The 24,096-nt window shown below is 48.4% G+C and overlaps 2 protein-coding genes across 3 annotated transcripts in view; both read left to right on the top strand.

Moving 5' to 3' along the window:
* Positions 1 to 361: 361 nt before the first annotated feature.
* LOC139054093 (carboxypeptidase Q-like) lies at positions 362 to 10,525 on the top strand. Its single transcript, XM_070530622.1, has 5 exons — positions 362 to 892; positions 5,441 to 5,754; positions 6,946 to 7,195; positions 7,501 to 7,604; positions 9,816 to 10,525. Exons 1-5 carry the CDS (start codon positions 733 to 735, stop codon positions 10,386 to 10,388), a joined length of 1,401 nt encoding a protein of 466 aa, XP_070386723.1. The 5' UTR covers positions 362 to 732; the 3' UTR covers positions 10,389 to 10,525.
* Positions 10,526 to 14,334: 3,809 nt separating this feature from the next.
* LOC139054092 (lens fiber major intrinsic protein-like) overlaps positions 14,335 to 24,096 on the top strand; it is a 43,944-nt gene continuing 34,182 nt past the window's right edge. For both annotated transcript variants that reach the window (XM_070530621.1, XM_070530619.1), the window contains exon 1: positions 14,335 to 14,901. In XM_070530621.1, the coding sequence (XP_070386722.1) occupies positions 14,365 to 14,901 (537 nt within the window). In that variant the 5' untranslated portion in view covers positions 14,335 to 14,364. The remainder of the gene's footprint in view (positions 14,902 to 24,096) is intronic.

Raw genomic sequence — 24,096 nt, 5'->3', positions numbered from 1 at the left:
TGCCATACATACGAGGCCGATGAAGGTTTTGAAGTTGCAGTTCCAGTTGACGTGAAGTTACCAGTTTCGCGAGTGTTACTCCGACCGTAGTTGATGTCTTACAGCTACACTCAACAGTACTCGTCTTGTTGCAATTTGATCCAGAGACAAAAGAAAGCGTAACGCCAACTCCGTGCAGATTATAACCCCAATAACGTCCTCGCAGGAAAGATGGGACTTGTTCAAGTGTGCATCTGTACAGGAGCGGACACATGGCTTATTTCGGCGTTTGCGCAAGATTTTTATCTGACAGGAAATACGTCGCGCCATTCCACATTCACACACCGCTGCAGATGAGCCCACCACGCACGCGCCACCGGCGCCGAGCTCGTATTATGCACCGTACCGGCCGCAACCGGACCCCTGTCAACCTAAACCTCTGCTCTCCCAAAAAGAATACCTCGTCCACGAGCTTTTATTCGCTTTGATTTTACCTACTTTCACGACAGTCGACCGCATTCTGATAGAAGACGTTTGCAAGCCTCAACTTCGCAAGGGTTACTCGAATAATTTGCCCGCCAATAGTTATCAACTCAAGTACGGGTAACACCTTTTTCAGGTCGGCAACCAACGCGAGCGAAGCCGCTCCGGGCGGCGACTGGCGCCGGTGTATCCGTCGTCGGAGACGCCGCATCCGGCGTCCGCCACCTGAGACGCGCGAGCGCCAGCGGCGTCGCAGGCAGCAGCTCTCCCATGGCGTGTTCCATCTTGCGGGCGGCCGTGCTCCTGGCGGCTTCGGCGTTGCGCTCCCACGCGGTGTGCATCGTGCCGGACGAACCGTTCCGGGAGATCCGCAACGCCAGCGAACAAGTGCAGAGCCTCATCGAGTACTTCCGCACGGGCGCGGAGAAAGGTACGCACTTAGTTCGGCATACTCACTCATGAATCCACACTAGCTTCACAGTGGTCATGAGTGAGCATGAGTGAGTGACGAAACGCGTGAGTGGAACGTCAGTATGAACGCGAGTGAATGTCAGTCAGAAGGGGTATACGAACGCGAGTGCGTGTCGGTGAGCGTGGGTGGGCGTGGGTATGAGCGGGAATGGGTGCTAGTGAGAGGGCGTCAGTGCGAGTGAGTGCGTATATTAAAAAAAAAAGATATTGGTTATCGGGTGCGAGGGAGCTACCATTTATTCTGCAAGTTCACGCATGGCAGGTAATGATTCAACGCCATTTCTATGACGCAGGGTGCCACTATTGAGAAATGTAAACAAAATTACTGCTGGATAGCTACGTACCGACCATGGCTTGGCTGCTAACATTTAGACACGGAAACAACTAAAATAACTAATCCGAGAGAGAGATAGAGAGAGAGAGAATGCTCGTGTCCGATTGCACATATTTGAACTCCCCGGTGGCTTTTCGACATTGTAAGGTAAACAAAACAAAAAAAATGACGATGGCTACCGAGTGTCACTTGGTCGACAAAGATCCCGGAATTGATATGACAGATGAACCAGAACAAACCTGGTACACCCGTCGACTTTGTCCTATATAGTAATTGTGCAGTAATTGCGCTAAGTTCGTCCTCATCGCGGACACTGCGTCCCTCCTTGTCTGTACTGTGTTTGTGTTGGTCACTTTGCAGTTACCATAGAGTTACAATGAAAGACCAACTATCCCAAAAGCTGGTCCTCTCAAGGTCTCCTTATTGACCGGACTGTTCGTTTATCTTAATACATCTGCGGTATGGAATGAGAAAGTGCATAAATAGTTTTGAAGGCATAGCCTATTACAGTGTAAATTGATTGAGGGCTTGTCTTTAGCGTCACTTTCATTTTATTGCGTGTTAACGCTCTTTCGCGCCTGTCGCAGTGGTGCTATGGCTCAACGCGATAAATGACCATTAGGTATACACATCTTGTGGAGGAAATACACGAACTAGAGGCAGAGAATAAACGTGTAATCACCTGAATCAGCGACAAAGAGTGCTTCTTTCTTCACCCAAGGCGAGTGGCCGGAAAAAAAAACAAAACAAAAAAAAAACAAAAAAACACGACGTGTCTCATTGTGTCTTCTCATCTTTTGTCCCATGTTTCGCGCTTTTGCGCTATGTGAATGATATTCTCTGTGTGAACTATTCGGCAAGACAGCACGTCCGGTCAGCAAAGTCCGGGAAGTGTTCGCCTAGAAAGCTTCAATAGCTTTAAAATAAATCTCAGATCACCAGAATTAATCAATACGTCAATATCAAGGTGGCTGTATAAGTGACGTTTTCGTCATTAGAACTGCTGCGTTAAAACTAACAAACCCGCGGCTCTTTCGAGTCGCTCCGTGTAGAGGCAGCTGCTTTAGAAGACACTCACTCCAAAAGATCTACGAGCCCTTCTGTCATCTAGATTTTTTTTTTAAATCGATCGTTTGTTTAATTCGATATACCTGCTCTTTTCTGAACAATAATCAGTCGCTCAATTGCGTGGGCGCGACATCTTTCTGTCGAAAAACAGCCTTTTCCTAAACCTATGTAGCGGCCTGGCACGCCCCCATACACGCCCGCTCTTCTTTAGCTTTCACCAGTAAGTAGCCATGAGCACCAAAAACACTGTCAGAAAGCAGAACCCAATTTTCACAGGTTTAGCGGCAGTGTCAACGTTCGTCTAGCGACAACAACAACAACAACAACAAAAAAAAAACATTTACATTGCCAAGTCGAGCCAATAAAACGGCCTATATATGTACCGATGTATTACCTGCAGTAAGTTGTTTACTTTTGAGCTCATTTGGCCTCATATCGCGACGTAGGAGGATTTGTTTTTGGTTCCGAGCCCACCATTTGAAACTTGATGAGATGAGAAGACCAAATGAGGTCTTTTAGAAACGTCGCTTCTACGGCCATCCGTACGCGTTGACCAACCACGGTAACGAATCGCGGCAACGGTGCCCAGCGCGAGGCGCAGCGTAACATTGGGCCCTGTGGAGCTCGCGCAACAAGCAGCGTGTGTAGACGGGAAAAAAATTGAGACTTTTTCTGATAACGGCGACGCGTTGCTTGACATATTCCCTCTTGTGCGCTGCTGTCACCGAAAGGTACGTGTGCAAAGTGAGTTGGGAGCTTTGTCTGCTATAGAAAACACTGCAGTACGTTCACTTCTCGCCTGTTCTTGAGATATTGAATATAGTCACGTTCGTTGTTCCCCTGACATTTAGTGATGGCAGCAGTACCCTAGTTAGTGCACGGGTTGCACAACGTTGATTGGGATCGAATCCCGGCCACGGTGGCCGCATTTAGATAGGGGCGAAATGCGAAAACACCTGTGGCACTTAGATTTAGGTGCACGTTAAAGAACCACAAGTGGTACGGATAATTCCGGAGTTCGCCAACTACAACGTGCCGCATAATCAGATCGTGGTTTTGGCACGTAAAACCTCGCAATTGTTTTAACACCACGTTGACTTAAATTGACTTCACTACCCCGATACGGCTGCAGCTAGCAGGCAACAAAACGTTCCCGGAAAGCAATACACTTAACTAGTAGAATAAGAATTGATTTTAGTGACAAATACTTGACTGGTGCGTATTGCATAACTCCGTCAATTTGTTTTATTGAACCTTATTGGCGTAATAAAGCCATTTTCTCCCTTTAAGAGCAGTTATATCGCAAAACATAATTTTTTTCCAACATTTGTCCCATTATCTCAGAAACCGCAGTGCTCTCAGCAACTTTTCACCAGTATTTAGTATACCAGCCAAGAGATCTTCTGTAGTAGAATGACTTCCGTTGAGGTAAGCGTTATTGTTCAACAAAAAGTTCAGTGCCTAGTAACAACTAAAATTTGCGTACAACCAGTAAAAACTTATATAGAGCTCGACAATATTAAGGGAACATCCCACTATATAAAAAGAATTCTGAACACAGCAATTCCATTATAACTGTGGTAACTTCTACGGTTCCTGTGAAAAAGGGCCAACAATGTGGCCTAAAATACATGGCAGGTATAGGGCATATCCTGTTCCCTTAACCGTTTACACCGTTTCTTTTTTTCCGGCTTTCGGTTCGGTCAGCGTATATGGCGTCGCTTGCTAAAACCGCATGTGACGAGAACATGTTATAGCATTATCGCTTATATCTTTGCGACCGTACTACATCCAGGCGCTTTGCTTTGATATCATTGTGTAGAAGAAAGGCGCCATTACTCGATCAGGCATGTGTCGCTTTCACAGATGGCGCCGTTGTCGCACTACGCATGACGCAATCGCAGCTAAATTTAGCCTCTCTCTCCGCTTTCAGGAAGCATAGCTCGGCAATAAATTTGTCGGTCCGAGCGGGAGTGGTCGAGTTTGAGAGAGCTCACTCAGTCGTACTGTATAATCCAACAAACTCAAACCTGTGCTCACCAGTAGTTATAAGGCCTGCAAGTGTGTAATTTGTTGCAGAAATTTCACGCTTGCTCGGCTACGCCGCCACCAGCGTTCGACACGCTGGTTCCAGAAATGGCGTTAAAAACTCGGGCAGCCAGACAGAGGGGTGCCAATTCGCGCTCACCACCTTTGTCCACGGCGGGCCCACTATGAGTAGGGAGTGCGCATGATTGCAAGATTACACCGTAGGAGCTCCACTAGCTGTATGATAAGTTAACTACGCGAGCTTCGTAATGCGTGAATAAACGTCACTGGTGTATTTGGTTGCATAATTTCTGTAGTACCTGTACACCAGCACGCACAAGACATTTCACGCACCCGCATACTGCGGACGCGGCCCCTATTCAGCCTACACTAATTTTTTTCCCCTTATGTAAGCGATTGTTCGTGCTCATCTTGCTACTATGTAAAAAAAAGGCGCATTTGTTCAACTCTCAGAATATTCACACTTTGCCTGCGGTCGCACTTAAAATGTGTGTTAGACCTGAGACTAGGTCGAGCACACACATCTTGCTTTCCCGGTGTATATCGTGTGTCCCAGCTAACGCTAGCCAAGCCACTCAACAGAAAAAAAAAAGATTACAAAAGAACACAGTACAGGATACGACGTTAAGACCTACACTGTTCGGTCGTCAGACATGTGACAACCGAGCACGGTAGGTATTAAAATTGTACCTTGCAACGTGCTTTTTAAATCCTTTTTTTTTTCGTTGAACAGCTTGTCTAACGTTAGCTGGGACACACGGTATCCCGTCGCTGATGCCATACAGGGCCCGTATTCACAAGGTTCTTGTATACGACGGAGTGGTTCGTAGGAACATGCGTCTGCCAATATAGCGAAAGCAAACATCCGCTAAGGCTGGCCCAATGACAAAAATTTCTCGCGAACGCAAAGACTTCTCCAATTTGGCCCCCACTAGACTGCGATATGATATTACGCTGATACGTGAGCATTTCAGAACTACGAACGAGGACAGCCGCGCAGATGGTCGTTCCTTGGCAAGCGCCAGCCTTTAGCGCGCGCCCCTGTCCCTCCCGCAGGGGTGACACACCGCGAGTTGGCGCTGTTCGCGGATCGGTTTGGCAGTCGCATGCTCGGCAGCGTGCAGCTGGAGAAGTCCATCGACTATCTGGTGGAGCGCTTCCAGCTGGACCACTTCCAGGACGTGCACACGGAGGACGTGCTCGCCGTACGCTGGCGCCGACAGCACGAAATGGCGCGCCTCGTGCGCCCCGAAGAACACGCGCTTCACATCCTCGGCCTGGGCGGGTCGTCCGGCACGCCGCCCGGAGGAGTGACGGCGCCCCTGGACGTGGTCAAGTCGTTCGCAGAGCTCGAGATGAAGGGCGTCAGCGTAAGCTGCTTGGCCCAGTGTATTCGATACAGCGCGAGGCTACAATTGGCGTGAACTACTTGGAAGTCAAACTACATATAGTGCATAGGAATTGGAAGCGTTAGTACTGATGTTTCTCGGCTCACTGCCGTTGGAGAGCTTTCACTTCTTTTCAGAAAAGTGAGGCGTTCCTCCTTCCCGTATAGTATGAAACAAGGATCCGAGATAAAGGATTTCTTTTCGGCTACCTCTAATACACGATGGTACGGCTCACATTCGTACCGTGGAAGGTAACGTTACAGTCAGAAGAATTCGCGAAAAGGTGTGGGGGTAATGTCGATGCGCAGTATAGGCCCTCGCTAAAACTTGAAATCATAGTGATTTGTAGCGGGGATAGGAGACTCAGTGACTGTGGAATTCCTGCGTCGAATATCAGAGGAAAAGTACCAACGATGGTCCTGTAAATTTAACGTGAGCGCCGCGAGAAATTTTTCTGCGATATCTGTGTACTATAGCATAGTTTCTTTCTTGTCTTCACTGGACACTCACATAATCTTTGTCAAAATATGTCGGTGTGCCATTGTTAGTTTCGCGCATCACGGCCAGTGCACCGTAACTCACGAGAGGGTCAAGGCATTGATTCGGGCTAGTTGGTCAGTTGTACTGGGAACCTAGATAACACTGAAGATACAGGGACAGGCATATCTCTTGTGTTGTCGTTTCTAAGTCTGACCCTGTCTTTCTAATGCTCTTGAGGTTCCCCATCGTGAGAGGGAGTAGCGCTAACCATCAACGCCTTCTCAAGCGTATATGTAGCAACTAAAGTTCCACATGAGCCCCTTTACGTGGCTCCGCGAGAGGTCTGGTCACGCACGCAGTGATTTCGAAACCTTTGACATATGTGCGCGCATTTATCACTCCCTAAAAAACGTCGCGTACGCGCGCTTGAGTCATACAGTGCGATATCGAAATTTATATACTCGCGTTACTCTACAGAGCAACATTGACTAATCACGCCAGCCTTTCTGCCGAATCGTAAATGGCGTGCTCGATAGCACAGTGATCAGTTCGAAGGCGATCCAACACTGACATTGGCAAAACGCGTGGCTTCTCAGGGCTGCAAGTGATCAAACGTGCACGCAGCCGTCTCGGCCTGTCTGGGCGCACCTCGTCGCCGCGCTGATCGTTTTCTCCGCGTTGCGGCGATCGCAGGTGAACGGTCACATCGTGCTCTACATGCCGGAGTGGAAGGGCCACGGCAACTACGCCGGCTACTTGCTGCAGGGCACCACCAAGGCTGCGCGCCGGGGTGCGCTGGCTGTGCTGTTCCGCGCACCCGAGCCGCTCACCGGCACTGCGCTCTTTGCGGGGCTCACCGGCTACGAGAAGGACGCGCCGCGCATCGCCGCCGCCGTGCTCACCAAGCAGGACGCCGACCTGCTCGCGCGCATGGTCGACCGAAGTATGCGAACACGACATCACGCATGACCTCCTCGCGGCCGAAATTCTCATTCCTTCACAGTGCAAAAAAAAAAAAGCCCTCAAGTGTCCAGCGAATGTGCCTGGTTAATTTCACTGCATGATACGTCGAATAAGAAACGACACATTTGCAAGACAGGGACGGCTCGTAGTATAACAAACCTATACATTTCTTTGTTTTTGTCTCGTTCTTAAAGAGAGCCGCCCCTGCCGATGATAATCGAATAACAAAAAAAGAAGTAAAGACATGCATAATCGGCCGTGATCGGTGTGGCGCGCACCGTGCAGGACAGGAAGTAATCGTCCACATCAGCATGGACCCCGGCGAGCCACAGCAGGTCGTCTCCCGGAACATCATTGCGGAATGGAAGGGGACGAAATACCCCAAAGAGGTGACTTCGCTATTGCTATCGGGTACCTCTGGATCAGCGGCCGTGCGCATTCCGCTGCATTTGGCGGCGAATGACTAGTAAAGTGCAGGTCGCGATGGCAGTGGGCGCGTTTTCGCGACTAGCTTATCGCGCATAGGTCATGTTCCTATGGGTGGGCAGCGCAACCCGGACGAAGGACGAGAGGAAGTACACAACACGAGCGCTTGCGCTTGAATATGACGGAGATGGGGGCCATGTAAGAGCGATGAAAACTCGCGCTGCTGCATTCGCATTCATATAATAAAGCTTACGTGAGCGAGAACAGCACCAAATCCCCTAGTTCAAGTCCACTGTTGATATTGCGCCATAGAGGAAGCCACTCTGAAAGAAACCATTCTACACACCTTTAACCCGTCCACTCCGGAAGCTCCTAGGAAATGCAAGCCCTTCACACCGAAGCGAATAGCGCTAGACCTATCCACCAAAACACACACATACGATTAGCGGAAGACAGCTAGAACGAGAAGAGTGAAGCTCCGCTAGAAATCTTGATTCGAAGCCAGGGACAGCGATAATCTGTGCTTCCGCCACTGCGCTGCTATCAATGCTGCAACTCAGTCTCCTTTACGAAGAACGTTCAATATCAGCGTAGCCTTTTTCGCATCAAGTAAGTATGCCGTGCCCTCTCCGTCTCGGCACGTACTGCTGCTGGGCGAGCCCTGAAGGACAGGTCCGCACTTGTAAAACACCCATGAAGCTGCAGTCTCGCGTTTAAACCAATACTGTAATCTAGGTAAAGCAGACTGAAATGTCAAGCACACGTCTTGCACGAATCGCATAATCTAGAGCATCGCTGCACAAGAAGCTATTCGACACCAGTCATCTGCAATAGCGTCGCTTTGTCAGACAACTTGATAACATACATGTGTTTTAAAGCAAAACTTTCTTTGCTTACCATTCCATGGTTTCGTCTGGTTCGGTTAGTCACCGGTCGGCTTCTCGCCGAGTAGGTTCGCATTCACTTTAATAAATAAATAGAGCGTGCCAAGCGGAGGGATTCGGGCCTCGGTCCCCCAGCGTAGCAGCCTGATGCTCCAACCATTAGGTCACAACCGCTTTCTCTTTCTTTATTACTGATTTTGTCAAGATAAAACAGAGTGCAATCGGCAAAGACAGGATGACTTGTGTTAACTATTACATCACTAGCTCTTTGAGATGATTGCCGTATGTTGATGATTATGATTCCCACATTATGGCACATACCAACAACGGGGGGTTGACCAAAAAAGTGGGCGGTACATATCGTGCGAACGCCAGCTAGCTCTTGAAGGTGTTCACCACGTGTTGATGATAATTATGATTTCCAAACGATGGCACATACCCAGAACGGAGGACCGGCCAAGAAGTGGGAGGTACATATTGTGCAAGGAAGCTTTAAAAAACAGCGCGTCTACTAGCTCTTCCAGATTATTGCCGCGTGTCGATAATGATTATGATTTCCACACTATAGCACTTACTCACAACGGGGTACTGGCCAAGAAGCAGCCGGTACATTTAAAATAAATAATAATAAATGGAGAAATGCAAGCCTATACAAGATTTGTCACATTCCGTATAGCACAGGTACGCGAGAACACGTGTGCGACAGTTTGCTTTACGCCAAAGGCGTAGGAATGAAATCCAAATTTATAGCATTTCAGTAAGCGCTTCACAAAAGCTTCGCTTCACTTAGATGGCAACAGGCGTTTTCTTTTCTTGTTTTTTTTTGTTCGTTAGTGTCATGCGAAAGAAAATTATGGCGCGGTCGTGGTTGTCAAGAACAATGCTTTTGGTCGGAATTAGAGGTTCAGCCAAAGGATAAAGTGAAGCTAGGTCTGATAGAGAATCAGCCGAGCTCTCATACATGAATGGAGCATGTCAGTGGAGGAACTTTGAGTAGGCGGAAAGGAGGAAATCGCGGAACGCCAAGATATCTCTGTCAAGAGAGGTGACTCGGAACCGTGTGTGCCTGCGTGGCGAGATGGGCTCGTTGGTATAGTTCCTGAAGGTCGATAGGCATATCGCATGCAGGAACAAGGACGCGTGGAGAAACGAAACGATACGCTGTAAGCGTAGCTTCGTGTCTTCGCGTGTCTATGTTCCTGTGTGCACCATACCTATGCAGAATCGTGTGTGCCTGCTCGGCATCGCAGGTGCGTCGTTTCGTGACGGGGCTAACGCCTTTGCGTGCAGTACATCCTGCTGGGCGCGCACGTCGACAGCTGGGACATCGGCCAAGGCGCTGCCGACAATGCGGCATCTGTGTTCATCATCTGGCGCGCCCTATCGGTGCTCAAGCGGCTCGAGCTGCGGCCCAAGCGTACCGTGCGCTTCGTCGTGTGGACGGCTCGCGAGCAGGGCATGGAGGGCGCCACCGAGTTCTTCCGGCGCTACGCCGCCGACAGCAGCAACACGACGATGGCCATGGAGCTGGACCTAGCGGCGTTCACGCCCACGGGCCTGGCGCTGTCCAACGTGCGCAGCAACGACACCGTCTGCATCGTGCGCGAAATGCTTAAGGAGTTCGAGACCATCGACGCGAATGGGCTGACGCGTGGCGGTGGCGCGCCTGAGCTCCGCCACTGGCGCGAGGCTGGAGTCCCTGTAGCGGGCTTCAACACGGCCTGGTACTACCACGACGACATGCGCCACTCGGAAGCCGACACCGTGTCCGGCATTCAGAGCCAGGATCTCGACCTCAGCGCCTCCATGGTCGCCGGTCTGGTGCACATGCTCGGCCAGATGGAGCGCAAGTTGCCCCGCTAGCACCGGCCGAAGACTATGCGGTACAAGTCACGACTCTGCAAAGCTTCGGGGCCGTATCATGTTAGAGCTCACGGGTTTTGTTTCAGACTTGCTTAACCGAATAAAAGGCCGAATAAACATGCTTCTCACCAGGGAAATCCTGTGCATGTGTCCTTTCTATGGCAGTTTTCTCGTGTATATTGTTCATCTTGCACGAGGATTGCGTTATATATAGAGAACCAACGATACCTTACGCTGTGGAGTCACTCCATAACATCAGCTTTTCGCTTGATGACAATACTAAGAGTAGCGCAAATAATAATCACTTGTATATGGAGAACTGCACGGGGCCATTTTTTCTGGCCCGGGCCGGGCCCGAGCCCGAAAATGTCACGCGCTGGACCACCTAGCTGAGCCCGGCCTGGTGGTTTCAAAGGCGGCCCGTACACGGCCCAGTTCGGTTCGACCCATTAGCTCTTGAGCATCGACGAACCACGGTCGAGTTCTCGGTTGCTGTGAAGATAATACTAGCTAGCCACACACAGATTATTTGCAAGATGCAGATTTCAGTTCATCAGATTGCCCCGCTAAAGTTGCTGCTGAAAAATAAATTAACATCAAAGAAAGGGTTACATTCTCTGTTCACAATGCTCGTGCGTTAAACAGTGATATGAACTCCCTGAATACACCTTCTAAAGAGTGCGGCAATATAGTATAGCGAAGCATAAGTGAACACTCCTGTACACGCCGCCAGCCATCTCCCGTGTAAATCTAAAGTAACCATTACAACGTACAATGATGGAGCTCAAGCCAATAAACTTAGCGGAAATGTAAATTTAGATACGCGTGTCGATTGGCAGTCAGAATGCCACAATACAATGTCTCTAGAAACTATTTTAGCTCCACTAAATAGAATTTAGTGACATGCAAGGGTAGCACTCTTGTGCAATCGTATTGTGACATGGAACATGCAATTTTTATATTGCCTTATTCGGCTTCCTTTTAATGGCGTCAATTCTTTCAGTCGTCAATTTAGGCATCCGCATTTCGTAATATGAGCAAATTTGGACTCTCTCTACTTTAGTTTCAACATATAGGAATTTAAGTACGGTGAATATACAGCGTAGACAACGTAGCTTTTTTTAGTTTATTTATTGCGAAGCTTTGTTTGCCTCATTCCGGGCACGTTGCGGTAGATCGGTACACGTAAGTGGATTCCTGTCTCGCCCCGTGTTGGATCTCTGCAGTAAAGAGAAATGCATGGCCGACAGTGGACTCGAACCTCTGTCTCTTCGAGCACAGCAGCCCAATGGTCTAACCACTGGGTCACCGTCGCCCGCGTACTTTGCGCCGAAGCCGACCAGCTCATTGAAACGTCTCGCGCGCGTGTCGCCCACAAGTTTCTGATGTTATTTTTCCTCATGACAGCTCGCGCTGTGAGACGCTGCGTTAGAATGCACCCCCGTCTTCGGGGATCGGTTCCCATTCCCCAGTACTTTCCTCTCGGCAGCTAACGCTACGTAGAAACTGTGCGGCGTTATTTGTACTGCCTTCGCGATCGACCCAGGTTGATCGCGTTTTAACGTTTCTTCGCCAGAGTACAAATGTCACTGACGTACTGACATAGACCGCATGACAGAGACATAGATACGTACGACAGCATAACACTTAGTCGCAGATCACGTTACAATACGTGTATCCCTTGCGTATACGCCCCTTTAAATACCTATATAGCAGAACTCAACAATGTGCGTCGAACGGACAAAGTAGAAATCGTGCCGTTGCCGTGATGCGATTGTCGTGTTGTTGCTGTCGTTTACAGCTACTCGATATATCAAAACGCGTTGGTACACCTGGTAACGCCTTGCGGAACCCCAAGCAGTGCTGGGTAACCATACCTGCAACACGTTTCGCATAACATCGATTCCCACAGTGTGTGGGATCTATTTTCCTTTTTTCATTAAATTGAAATATGCTGATACAGTTTGTTCACGTTAAACCCCAGGGAACCCGCTCAGCGCTAGAAAAACAAATATAAGGCAGTGAACATGAGCGTTGAGCTATTTAATGTGAAAATACCGCGCAAAAGAAAAATTCACTGGGAGATTAAACTTTTCTGCGTTGTGATCTACTTTTGCCATCCCTTTTAACCTACGTTAAAATATGTTGCAGCATCCAAAACTAATCAGTTGCACTAATTAAACTACACTTAAAGTTAAACTGCACGAGATTATTCGACTCGCTGGAACAAATAATGAAAAATAAATAGAAACCAATTGCGAATTGCACTACGCCCTAGCACACAACTTAATTTGTGGATGGATTTTCCAGAATTTATTTGCTGCCATTTCATTTAAATACTCTAAAAGCGCGTTGAAATATTGTTTCATTCTTGTTTTTGCGCTAAAACGATCACACATAAGGCAATGCAAACGTGCGCATCAATGACTGCGGACGAAAACCTAGAGATTTCTGGGCAGCAACGAAATATTGTTAACGACGCTATGCCACATCTGCTCTTGAAAAATTTAACCAGTTGTATGCTTTTCGTTGATTCCTCCTGTGGCTGCTACACAAGTGATACTTTGGGAAACTGAGTACAGTCTACGACAGGCAGACAGACAACGAACTTTATTTTGAATACAGTCTAAGAACCTTTTTCTTATTTTCGGCGAGTACAAATAGGTTTTCATCTCTTCAACGCCACTGTAATGCAAATATATGTTTAACTCGTCGTTATTTTTTTCCGACTCTGCGACATCTTGCCACTAGTGAAATTCGTCCTTCGCTATCTCCCCTACTTGGATAGTACGCTTCCCCTCATTGACAGGCGGGACCGCTGTCAACCTGTCGCCTCAATTCGAACGTCGGGCCGTCGGTCTCTCGCCTGAGCGTGATCACATCTAGGAATCCGAGGTCTTTATAACCTACGAGCAACGTTCATCAGTGCTTCCCAGTGTGCCGCTTTCCCAGTTATCAAAGAGCGCCGCTAATGTACACTAATCTGCGCGGTGTACCGGTGCTGTCTCGTGGCCTGCCTGCCCCGGCGTTCCTAGGAACAGACAGGCGCCACTGAGCTAAAATTTTCCATAGGGCTGCAGTTTTTTATTATCTGCAGTTCTGCCGTGTTGCAAATAGCATGCCTGGGCACATCATGGGCCCGACTGAAGCCCTAACCCGGTCCAAGTCCGAAGTTCCTAGGTCGGAGCACAGCCCGGGCCCGAGTCAGCAATTTGACACCCGACCCGGGCATTCGGGTAAGCCCGAGCTCGTGCAGTGCCTTAATCAGTTGACAACCCTGACCTCATTAAGTCGCATCACTGCGGTTTGTAACATCCGACACTTTTCCAGGTGGCTTGACCACACTGCGCACAAATTATATTGAACAGTTGTTATCATCAGCAAATCGAACTCTTAACTCTCTTGCAACAAAATAAAACATCAGTATTAAGCGTAAACTTCCACCTGAAGTTCTTATTTATTATTTGCACTCACGGAAGTCATACATTGCACATCATTGTCGTTCGCCGTCCATCAGATGTAACTAAAATCGTGCCTTCTTTTCCTTTATGATTGTTTTATGCATCGCCTTTGTGTAAAGAACTGTTCTCTGTCTCTTCGTAATGAAACTTCATTCGTGCACGTTTGCCTTGTCATTGCATACGTCCAAGAGTCGGGAACTCGTCAAGCTCGTTGGAGCTTTGTTTTATTCTATTTGAATATCGTGGCAGTGCCGGTAGGACTCTCATTATCACGACGCGTTATACTCAACAAAAAAGAAAAGTCAGGACGCTTCCTCGATATAGACAAGTCCACGTACGTTAATGACGGGCGTACACGCGCCCCGTTTCGTTCCTCCCGCGACCTTGCCGCCGCGCAGTCTGGGCTCGGCAGATGCCGGGCGGCGCTCGCGCGCCCTATAAAAGCGCGCGCGGCTCATCGATCTCGGCAGCCGGCGGCGGCCATGGCCAGCGCCCCGTGCTCGCCGCTGCGGCGCATGCGGCGCCTCATGGACTCGCTGCCCGAGGAGCCCCCGCCGTGCCGGCGCGAGCTGGCCAGCGGGCCCCTGTGGCGGCGCGTGTTCGTCGAGCTGCTGGGCAGCCTGCTCTTCACCGTGTTCACGGTGCCGCTGCAGCCGCGGAGGCAGCAGGCCGACGGCGGGCCCCTGCAGTGCAGCGTGGCGATGGGCGCGAGCGCGGCGGCGCTCGCGCACTGCCTCGCCGGCGACCTGAACCCGGCGGTGACGCTGTCGCGGCTCGTCGGCCGTCGCCTGAGCGTGGTGCGCGCCCTGCTCTGCGTGGCCGCCCAGTGTTCGGGCGCCTGCCTGGGCGCCGCCGCCCTGTACGGACTGGTGCCCCGCGACCAGCGGCCCGCGCAGCAGCCGCCCCAGCAGCTGGCGCAGGGCCTGCACGCCAGCCAGGCCTTCGGGGTCGAGTTCCTGGGCACCGTGCTGGTGGCACTGAGCGCCCTTGCCGCGGACCGCGCCGCCTCGGGTCCCCTGGGGGTCGCGTACGCGGCCGCCGCGCTGTTCGCGGTGAGTGCGCGCGCGTGCATGCTGCGGGCCACTCGCGACACCCCCAGAGAGAAACATGTGCACCTCGTGCACTAGGCGTGGTACCAGGCTCGTGCGTTGCGCGTCACTTCGAGGCGTCTGACTCTCGCAAAGGAGGCAACACAGCTCATCTGGTTCGAGCAAAGGCAGTGCTATAGGGTTTCAAACATTATATGCGCATGTTCTTTTCGAAACCAAGTCTTTTTGTCTTTATAGAAAGCCGCTGTCAGTACAGGCTGCACAACGAAGAATTAATGGAAGAAAAGATAGTATAAAGATTGACTACAGCTGTTAAGTATAAAATAAAAAGCAAGCACAGTTCCCCTACTTCAGCCGCGTGCCATTGTCAAGCAAAAACGAACGTGCGTGAAGAGGGTAGAGGCATTCATTCTCGAGAACCGCAGAGAGGCGACCAGGTTAACTTATCGCGTGTCCTCTCACAGAATGTACATGCCACCAGAAAACGCTGGCAGTCCGAAAGCGACACATCATGATACAACTGACTAGCAATTTGTCGTTGGATAAGCGCGCAGTAGAAGCACACATTTATTCATTTTACCCGGTGTCGTATTAAGACTGGATCTTTCATTTTACTGCAAACAGCGGTCACTAGCGGAAAAAAAAAGAAAGATAGCTAAGTAACCCTCGCGACGTACTGCCTCTGGCGTCCACATTCAAGGAACCGCTATAATAAACCGCATTTTAAAAGATCATCGCACCAACCCGCATCCGTGTCGTCTTTTAATTACCGTGTTTTATCGACTGTAATTGAGTCTCTAATCCCAGTAGCGATATAGCTCTACAAAAAAAAAAGAACCAGAACTTGTAACTGAATATTTAAAAAAACCTCTTTGTTTTTGAATGCGGAACGTCAGCCTTCACGCTGACGTCTTATAGCCAAGTCTAAAGATACGTCATTGTAAACATGGCTCCGTGGAACACATGGAGACAAAGATCACTTGACACTGAGAGCAGCGGCAGCTACAGCTGAGGCGTGAAGGGATTCTCGTCAAGCGACAGTTCGAGTGTCTGAAAATGAGTGCACTAATGCAGAACAGTAACTTACTTTTCCGCACACCACAACTTACTTACATTTGGAATGTATTCAAACTGTTAACCAATGAGTTTATCGAAAAGAATGTTAAGTTATTGCCGGGACATTGTAGTCATCATGCTTTGCTCCCAATCCAAGCATTCTTCTTCAATTTGGTCATCGGGGGCGTTAAACAAAACAGCGAGTGTTGACATTCGAGTAATGTACTGCACAATTGCATCGGATACGCTGATTGATATCTAGATGGACGCCGAAAGCAAGTACCGAAAGCAAGAACTCGGCTACACAAGAAGCGCTCTACGCGTGATATCGGTAAAGTTAGGCAGCTGTTCACAAGAGTGGAGTAAAGGATGTTCTCAATTTAAAACAGCGCAAAACGGGATAGCTACAGAAGAGGGCGCACACAGCGCTGACTTCGAACACTTTGATTCTGCAAGAGCGGACATGTATAAACAAAGAGAAAAAAGTAGATGAAAAAAATATCACGAAAAAAAAATGAAACACATTGTACGCATCGCAATCCTAAAGTATATAACATGCGCAATATGGATAGTATACGATATTCGACTATCTTGGCGGCAAGCATTACATTGGACAAACTTGAAAGTATGGTATTGATAGGCTCAATGAGCATGAATGCAGAATTAGAAGAAGATACCAGATTGGTAATTCATTGCCAGCCGTCTGTATGCGTGGCCCGGACTTCACGCGCACAAGGATGCTTCACACGCATTACAATCATTCGACAAGAGAAATCCTCGAAGCAAGTGAGATTAGTCGCTTGGGAGTGTCATGCATTACCATGACGTCACTGGCCCTGTCCAATGAGGAGTTAATGTATCTGGGCGTTATTGGCGGTAGTCGTGACACGAATGCACATCAGTTCCATTTTGTTCTTGCTGTTATTTTTATTTCGGTCTGTTTGTTTATGTCTGCTCTTTCGGAATATAAGAAGTACTGAAAATTGACGCTGTGTGCGTCCTCATCTGTCCCGGTCCCTTGTTGCGTAGTTCTAAGTTCAAGATGATCAAGCAATTAAGAAGCCCAAATTCTGACGTTATCAAACATAAGTGAGGTGGTTCATCTCAGGTAGAGTGTAACAGTGCTAGGAGCGTTGAAACGCGTCAGTATTTTTGCACATTTGCTTAGCTTTCTCTCCGTACGTTTTAGGCAAACCATCCCAAAGTTGAACTTAGGGTGAAGGAAACACGATATGCTCCACCTAGTGAAGTTGAATCACGGTCTATAGCACTAACCGGACACCGTGCTCTGCTCATGTGGAATATTAGTAGCGGTGACGCGCTCGCACGTCAGCACATGAACGCTTCTTAATTTTGCACCGGCCTTGTTACATTATTTTCCTGAGCTGTCCTGTAACAATTTGATTGCTGTGGAAGGCTTGAGGTTTTGCGTATTTTAACAACTACATTTATATCGATTTCACTTCGTGTAGAAGTGAAAACCGAAAAAACAAAGATAGAAAGAAAGGGGTACATAAACAGCAGCTGACGCTATATTCACCTGACTAAACTCTATAAAGAACAGTCACCCAGTTTACGCAGCAACGGCAGCGTTAGCCCACAAGCGATGATGTAAGATAGAGGTAAAGGTGTTGAAAAGGATATTGACAGAGAAAGTTGCCGCGCAAATCTGTTTTCGTTTGTGCTGTTCTGTTCGTTCCTGTTCTGCGTGTGTTTTCCCGCGTACGCCTTTTAAAAAGTGTGTACGGGGTGTTTTTCGACTCACTGACACTGGACACCTCCCAGGAAAAAGCTGTGGGGAGGAGGCCGTGGGCGAACAACCGCACTTACGCCAGAGAAGTTTTGCGAATACAGGCCAACAAGCCGAATTCACAAAGCTTTTCTTTCGCCAGAACTGTTTGTCTTCCCACTTTCGCCAATGTCATATAAGCTGTCATGATGGCCTGGTGGCTGCCCTTACATCTACCGCAGCCTATACGCACTGCTTTGTGAATACGAATACAGAACCCCAGTGCTCCATCTGCATCCCCAACGCCTTTGTTGTGAAGGCTGAAAGTATCGATCAGTGAATACTAGTATACGCACTGCTATAATATTTGACTAATGATCTATTGAGAGCATTAATAAACACAATATGCTGTAAACATAGACAAATTTATTTTCAGAAAGCATGCGTCTCTTAGATTAGGCCTTCACAAGGTTGACTGCAGTCCTATTTAGCTTACCAAGTATTACTACATTACAATAGTGCTCTTGTCCGCACACATCAGGAATGTCAAAACATTAGAGACGCCTATATGCAACCTTGCGAATTTGGATCTTAAAGTCCTTCTCCGTCTTGGGCACTTAAGGCTGAGTTAAAATAGGAAAACAAACTCTCCCGTTGAGAAAGTGTGGACTAGTAGTGGAGGCACAATGGAGAAGTCGTAAGGTGAATTTTTCAACATTTGCATCGTTTTTCGGTGCTGTTTTGTCTAAAAAGTTACCAGACTTAACGTTTGGGCGATTTTTTTCTCGAATGTAATACTGCCAAATTCGTCCTATTAAAGGTGGCTCAGTACGCTTTAAACTATATAAAGCTAAACTTATAACACTATTTCACTCGAATTTGATTCAGTCGTTTCTCGACAAGCTGTTTATCATTGAGAATATTCTGTTCGCATCCAGACTACTGAAAAGGGCAGAAAGAACAAATTCAACAATGTTAAGGAACTTTAGGCAGTTGCGTCTCGCATGTTCAACGTGGGCGTAGCACAGCAAATCTCTAAAGGGCAGATGACCATACTCAGTGACAAATTTCTTATCAAGCGGCACAAATATTCCAAGCAAGTTTCGTTTCCTTTCGGTTCCACTCATGCTGCTCGATCAGATGCGTCGCCGCGCGAATTCACCTGCAATCCCCCACATTCACGCATTGTAACGACTTCTGACGATCATGTTCAGCTGGTTTCATTCCATACTTTCCTGCCGTTAATCCTTCTGCTGTGTTCAATGCGAGGCCTCTGCTGGTAAGTTTTCACTGCTGCATAAAGTCAACGTCAGCTGTTTTTCCATGACTAAACGTCCTTTAAGTCCAATGCAGTTGAGTTTATTTTTATTTATTTTTTTAAGCTTGGCTTAAAGACAGCGACCTTACTGTGAGCATGTCATCTTAAAACCGCCACTAACTAAACTCGCTGTTCCGCTCTATCTCTTAACTTTCACAATGGGGCCGTTTCTAGCGCGAATGTTTTTATTCAACACATTTTTGCCTTTTGCCATTAGCTCGCACGAAGCCATGCCTTTGTTATGGCCAGGGTCCACCGTTCAGCGTGACGGATGCTAACAAATGAATTGCAGGAAAAGAATCCTAGCGAAATGCGGCCTCAGCTACGTTTCTTTCTTTATGTTTACCAATTTGTATTTTGCTCTTTGTTGTTCACGCAAATGATTATCAACAGGCTTCATATGCTATATTTCACATTCGAGTACGTAAGCCTCTATGCGTTGATGAAGACAAACAAAAATTGTCAAGGAACAATCCAACAATAAAGTCACTGTTGTTCAGAAATACTCGCTCACTGCTGCTCAATGTGGGATAAAAGAGACACCGCTGAGAGTGCTCAATCACTTAAGCGGTTAACTTCAAAAGTCATCCCATCTGACTGAACCAGTAGTAAGCATACTTTCTTTTCGCATTTATCTTGTTTTCTTTTCTTAGAAACGGGCGTACGCATACTGAAAGAAGATGAAATATACATTGACAACCATTTGGCCTGCATAGTTGTCTTTCTAAACTGAAAAGCCACAACCAACAGTGTGTCAAACTCATAGAACGGGCCAGTTGTATATTTTTCAGCGTCTAAAGTGTATCGCATTGTGTCGTCCCTCTTTCTTTCAAGTTCAAGTTTGCCCTCTCGCCTTTGAAGGGCGAAAAAACGTAAAGGAAGTTCAGCCAGTTTCTCAGTAGTCGGGCGCGTAATTTCAACGGGCCAACCTCAAAGGAAAACACGCTTGAGTGTTGCATGCGTCACCGCCAGGCACCATATGTAAGAACAAGCGGTGTAAAGAAGACAAAAACCCATGGCTTACAAACCCCATCGTAAGTAAGTAGTTAGAAAAGAAAGAAAAACACTCTTCTATGGACTTGGCCTATAAGCCACCGCGTGCGAGAGCTCTGGCCAGCGAGTGCCGTGTCACTGGTGAGTTAGGGGTGCTACGCTCGGGCCATTTTCTTAACTCATATGACATTCGACGCATACTCGAGTGAAGTGAGATTAACTTTGAGCACGCATTCACCGTTCGCAAGCGTGTCGCAGGCGTGCGTCCCGCTCCCGGCTCGCTGCCGTCGCCGCATGTGGTATGCGCGCGACCCGACGACGTACCGCCAGCGTGCCATTATCCTGTCGTGGCAGCGCCGGCTCAGCGCTGGGCCCATTTATCACGCGCACTGCGCTGGCCGGAGGACCACGAGAGGCGGAAATTTCTGCGGGCCTCCCAACAGGCCAGACCGCAGTGTCGAAACGAAGCTGCGCCTTCGGGATATACGCGCGAAGGGAAGCAGGCGGGGTTACGACGTCTATTACCTTTCAATGGAAAGGCCGTCAGTCGGTTGGCCGCCGTGGTGGTCCGGCAGCAATTGCTGCCAAAATCGAAGTCGGTCAGACAGAGCCCGTCGCCCCTTGTGGCCGGGGCCACATAAATTTCTTCTTTGGGCTGCCAGCCTTCTTGTTAAAATCCATTTGTGGTCTGGAAGAAACGGAGGGAAAAACCATTATGGGAAGAGTCGCGCCAGCCGTGCGTCATCCCTCGACTACGCGGCGGCTGGCGCGAAATCTCCCGACTTTTGACGCTCGACTTCACCCCCTCCCCCCCCCTTTCTTTCCTCCCTTTTGACATCATTTTGCGTGCGAATTGACCAAACGGCGAAGTTGAGCGGGCCTCGAAGTGTCGGGACTGCGCAATGAAAGTTAAGCTCGAAACACAATCGATCTGGTGCGCTGGCGAGAGCAACGTTGGGTTGTTGTAGAAGGCGGTAAGCCAGCTATATAGAATAGCTTTCGTTAGACAAGGACGCACTCCGGTGCGGGGATTCTCTGCCACATCACCGCGAATCTTCAAGGATGCATACACTCGCGATAGTGAACGATGCGATATGTATAATAATCTTCTGTTACAGGTCCCGTTAGGTACACGGGACTTCCAACATAGATTTCGTCCCGAAACGTATCTGTAGATGGAGGATGACTACACGCGTGCCCGTAAAACTGCTCCTAAACAAAACGAGCGGCGAACTGTGCAACGAGGAAGCGTATACTGTATACAGTGCACTCAAACGACAACAGGCAGCCCCCATACACTCACGCTAAGCATGTACGCTGTCTATATAGTAGCCAACATTGTGTAGACTATCTGTACAGGTCTTACATACTGGATATTTTGTCTATATATATATATATATATATATATATATATATATATATATATATATATATATATATATATATATAAAGCTACGATCCAGATTGCCTATAGACTGAGAAACTGTCCATAGGCATTGTCTACAGATACTTAATACATGTCAGAAGGTAAACTTAGGTTTTCGACAAACAATTTTCTTTATAGGCTGACCATGAGTGACACAATCGCTGACTCGATCTAATGTCCGCTTGTATTTGGCGCGCGCTTTGGCGGGCGCCTCAAGATTTCCTTATCGGCAGAACACAGCGTATGGCAGAAACGCGGCTCCCGCGCAAATAATTTTTCACGACTGCTGAAGAACAAACGAAAAGAATATTCGCTAACGGTCTTCAGGAATCGTTATTCCAACACAAATTCCTGAAGTTATGCAATAGCCTTAAAAATTAAATTATGGGGTTTAACGTGTCAATACCACTTTCTGATTATGAGGGACGCCGTAGTGGAGGACTCTGGAAATTTCGACCACCTGGGGTTCTTTAACGCGTGCACCTAAATCCGTTAGGCGCACACCCGTGTGCACCTAACGCGTGCACACGGTTGTTTTCGCATTTCGCCCCCATTGAAGTGCGGCCGCCACAGCCGGCATTCGATCCCGCGACCTCGTGCGCAGCAGCCCAACACCATAGAGAGAAAACGAGGGTAGGAAAGGCAGGGAAGTCAACCAGAACAGCATCCGGTTTGCTACCCTACACTTGGGGTGGGGGAAAGGGAATAGAAAGCGGAAGAAAGGGAGAGAGTAAACACTGATTACGTGTGGGAGGGACACCATACAAAAGGACACTATAAACGGTCCGTTAAGCCCGTGCACTTCAAGTACTGCACTAGTGCACGAATCGCTTTTCGAGCCAGTGACGGTTGTGGCCACGGTCCGAGTATCTTTGACTCGGTGAAAGGTCTCGAGTCCAGTCTGCGTAAAGTTGCCCGCAGAGAGAGGCGTTGGACATCGTAGCGAGGGCAGGTACACAATAGGGGATGGATGGTCTCCTCGCACCCACAGGCAGAGTTGCCAGATGCTGCCGAGCAAATAAGCAAATAACCACCCCAAAACAAGCCAGAAAAAAGCGGCGCGACTTTTGCTAAGAAGCCCAAAAGAAGCGGACGATAACAAATTTTCTCATTCTTGCAAATCGTTTAATTATAGTATTTAAAAATCGTACAAATACGAAGGGAAGGAAAACAAATCACTTTAATTATTTTGAACAGCAACAATATCAGCAAGAATGAGCGAAAACACTCATGCACTTTTTAACATTGTCCCCAGGGTAGTCTGCACCCTGTTCATTGCGCGTTTGCCAGTGCATGAATGAAGCTACTTGTTGACTCCTCCAATCAATGTTTGATTTCACGGTTCAACTACATACAGTAATCGTCGGATGTGTTCGACACATCAGGAAAACCCTCTGCGTCCACTTCAGAACCATACATGTTTTTAGAGTTGAGTAGCTGCAATATCTTTAATGTCGGTTGAAAGTCCCGGCAGCAAAGACCTCGAAACTTTAGGCCATAACGTACGTGCAGGATGCCGCTCAACATAGGATTCTTCATTATGTTTCGGTGGTGCGACTTCACCAAGTTCATGTGCGAGAGCACGCGCTCGACATCGGCATTGCTAAGAGACATGGCCAACAACGACGGAGCGAACTCTGCTATTTCCTTGAAACAACTTTCGCCGCTTGCATCCTTGAAATCTAGCACTTCTACCCAGAAAGAAGCGCCGTCCTTGTTGTTTACATTTTTCCAAGGAAGGAGGCACAGCCGTCTATACTGATTATCCAGGATTCCTACATCACCCTTGAACAGTTTGAGGAGAGGCACATCCTGAAGGGGCAGTTTCACCTGGCTCAGTATGTTCTCGGGCGAGAATGATTTCATGGAATTCCAAAGATGAATGTTGAGAGGAAGCCTACGGGCATTAAAATAACAATATTTGCAGGAAAAGCGCGAGTAAGCCCAAAAAAACGCGACAAGCGACTGTAAAAATTTACAAGCGACTCGGTGAAAAAAGAAGCCCACATTCGCTTATATTAAGCGGAACTGGCAACCCTGCCCACAGGAGTCGCACATCGGGCACTCGGCCATTCCCATACGGTAGGAGTATGCGTTCGTAAACGCCACTCCCAGCCACAAGCGACACAACAAGGTTGCTTCGCCGCGGGAAAGGCTAGATGGCAATTGTAGCCGTAGCGTGGGGTCCAGTTTACGTAATCTGCAATTGAAGCCACTTGAAATCCAGAGATCTTGGGACTTCTTGCGCGCAAGTTGGCGAAGTTCTCTGGCAGCGTCCGACCTCGCCAAAGGTGTTGGATGCGTCTTGGTATCCTCGTGGGCACACCGGGCAGCCTTGTCAGCTAGGTTGTTGCCGACGATGCCACAGTGAGCAGGGATCCACTGAAATATAATGTGGTGTCCTCTTTCCAGATCATGATGGTGCAGTTCCCTGATTTCAGGTGTCATTTGCTCGTAAGTTCTGGGACGTAACGCGGACATGATGCTGTGAAGGGCTGCCCTTAGAGTCACAAAATACTACCCATTTCTCTGTTGGCTCCTCGGTGATGTACATCATAGCGGCATGAAGAGCTGCAAGTTCTGCCGATGTAGATGTAGTCGTGTGCGACAATTTGAATTTAACTGTAACGTTCTTGGCTGGAACGACGAATGCGGCAGTTGAGCTGGTAGGTGAGG

This window comes from Dermacentor albipictus, chromosome 1 (genome assembly GCF_038994185.2).
Source record: "Dermacentor albipictus isolate Rhodes 1998 colony chromosome 1, USDA_Dalb.pri_finalv2, whole genome shotgun sequence".
NCBI classification, from domain to species: domain Eukaryota; kingdom Metazoa; phylum Arthropoda; class Arachnida; order Ixodida; family Ixodidae; genus Dermacentor; species Dermacentor albipictus.
The sequence above is the reverse complement of the archived record's forward strand: the minus strand, read 5'-3'. Positions and strand labels throughout refer to the sequence as shown.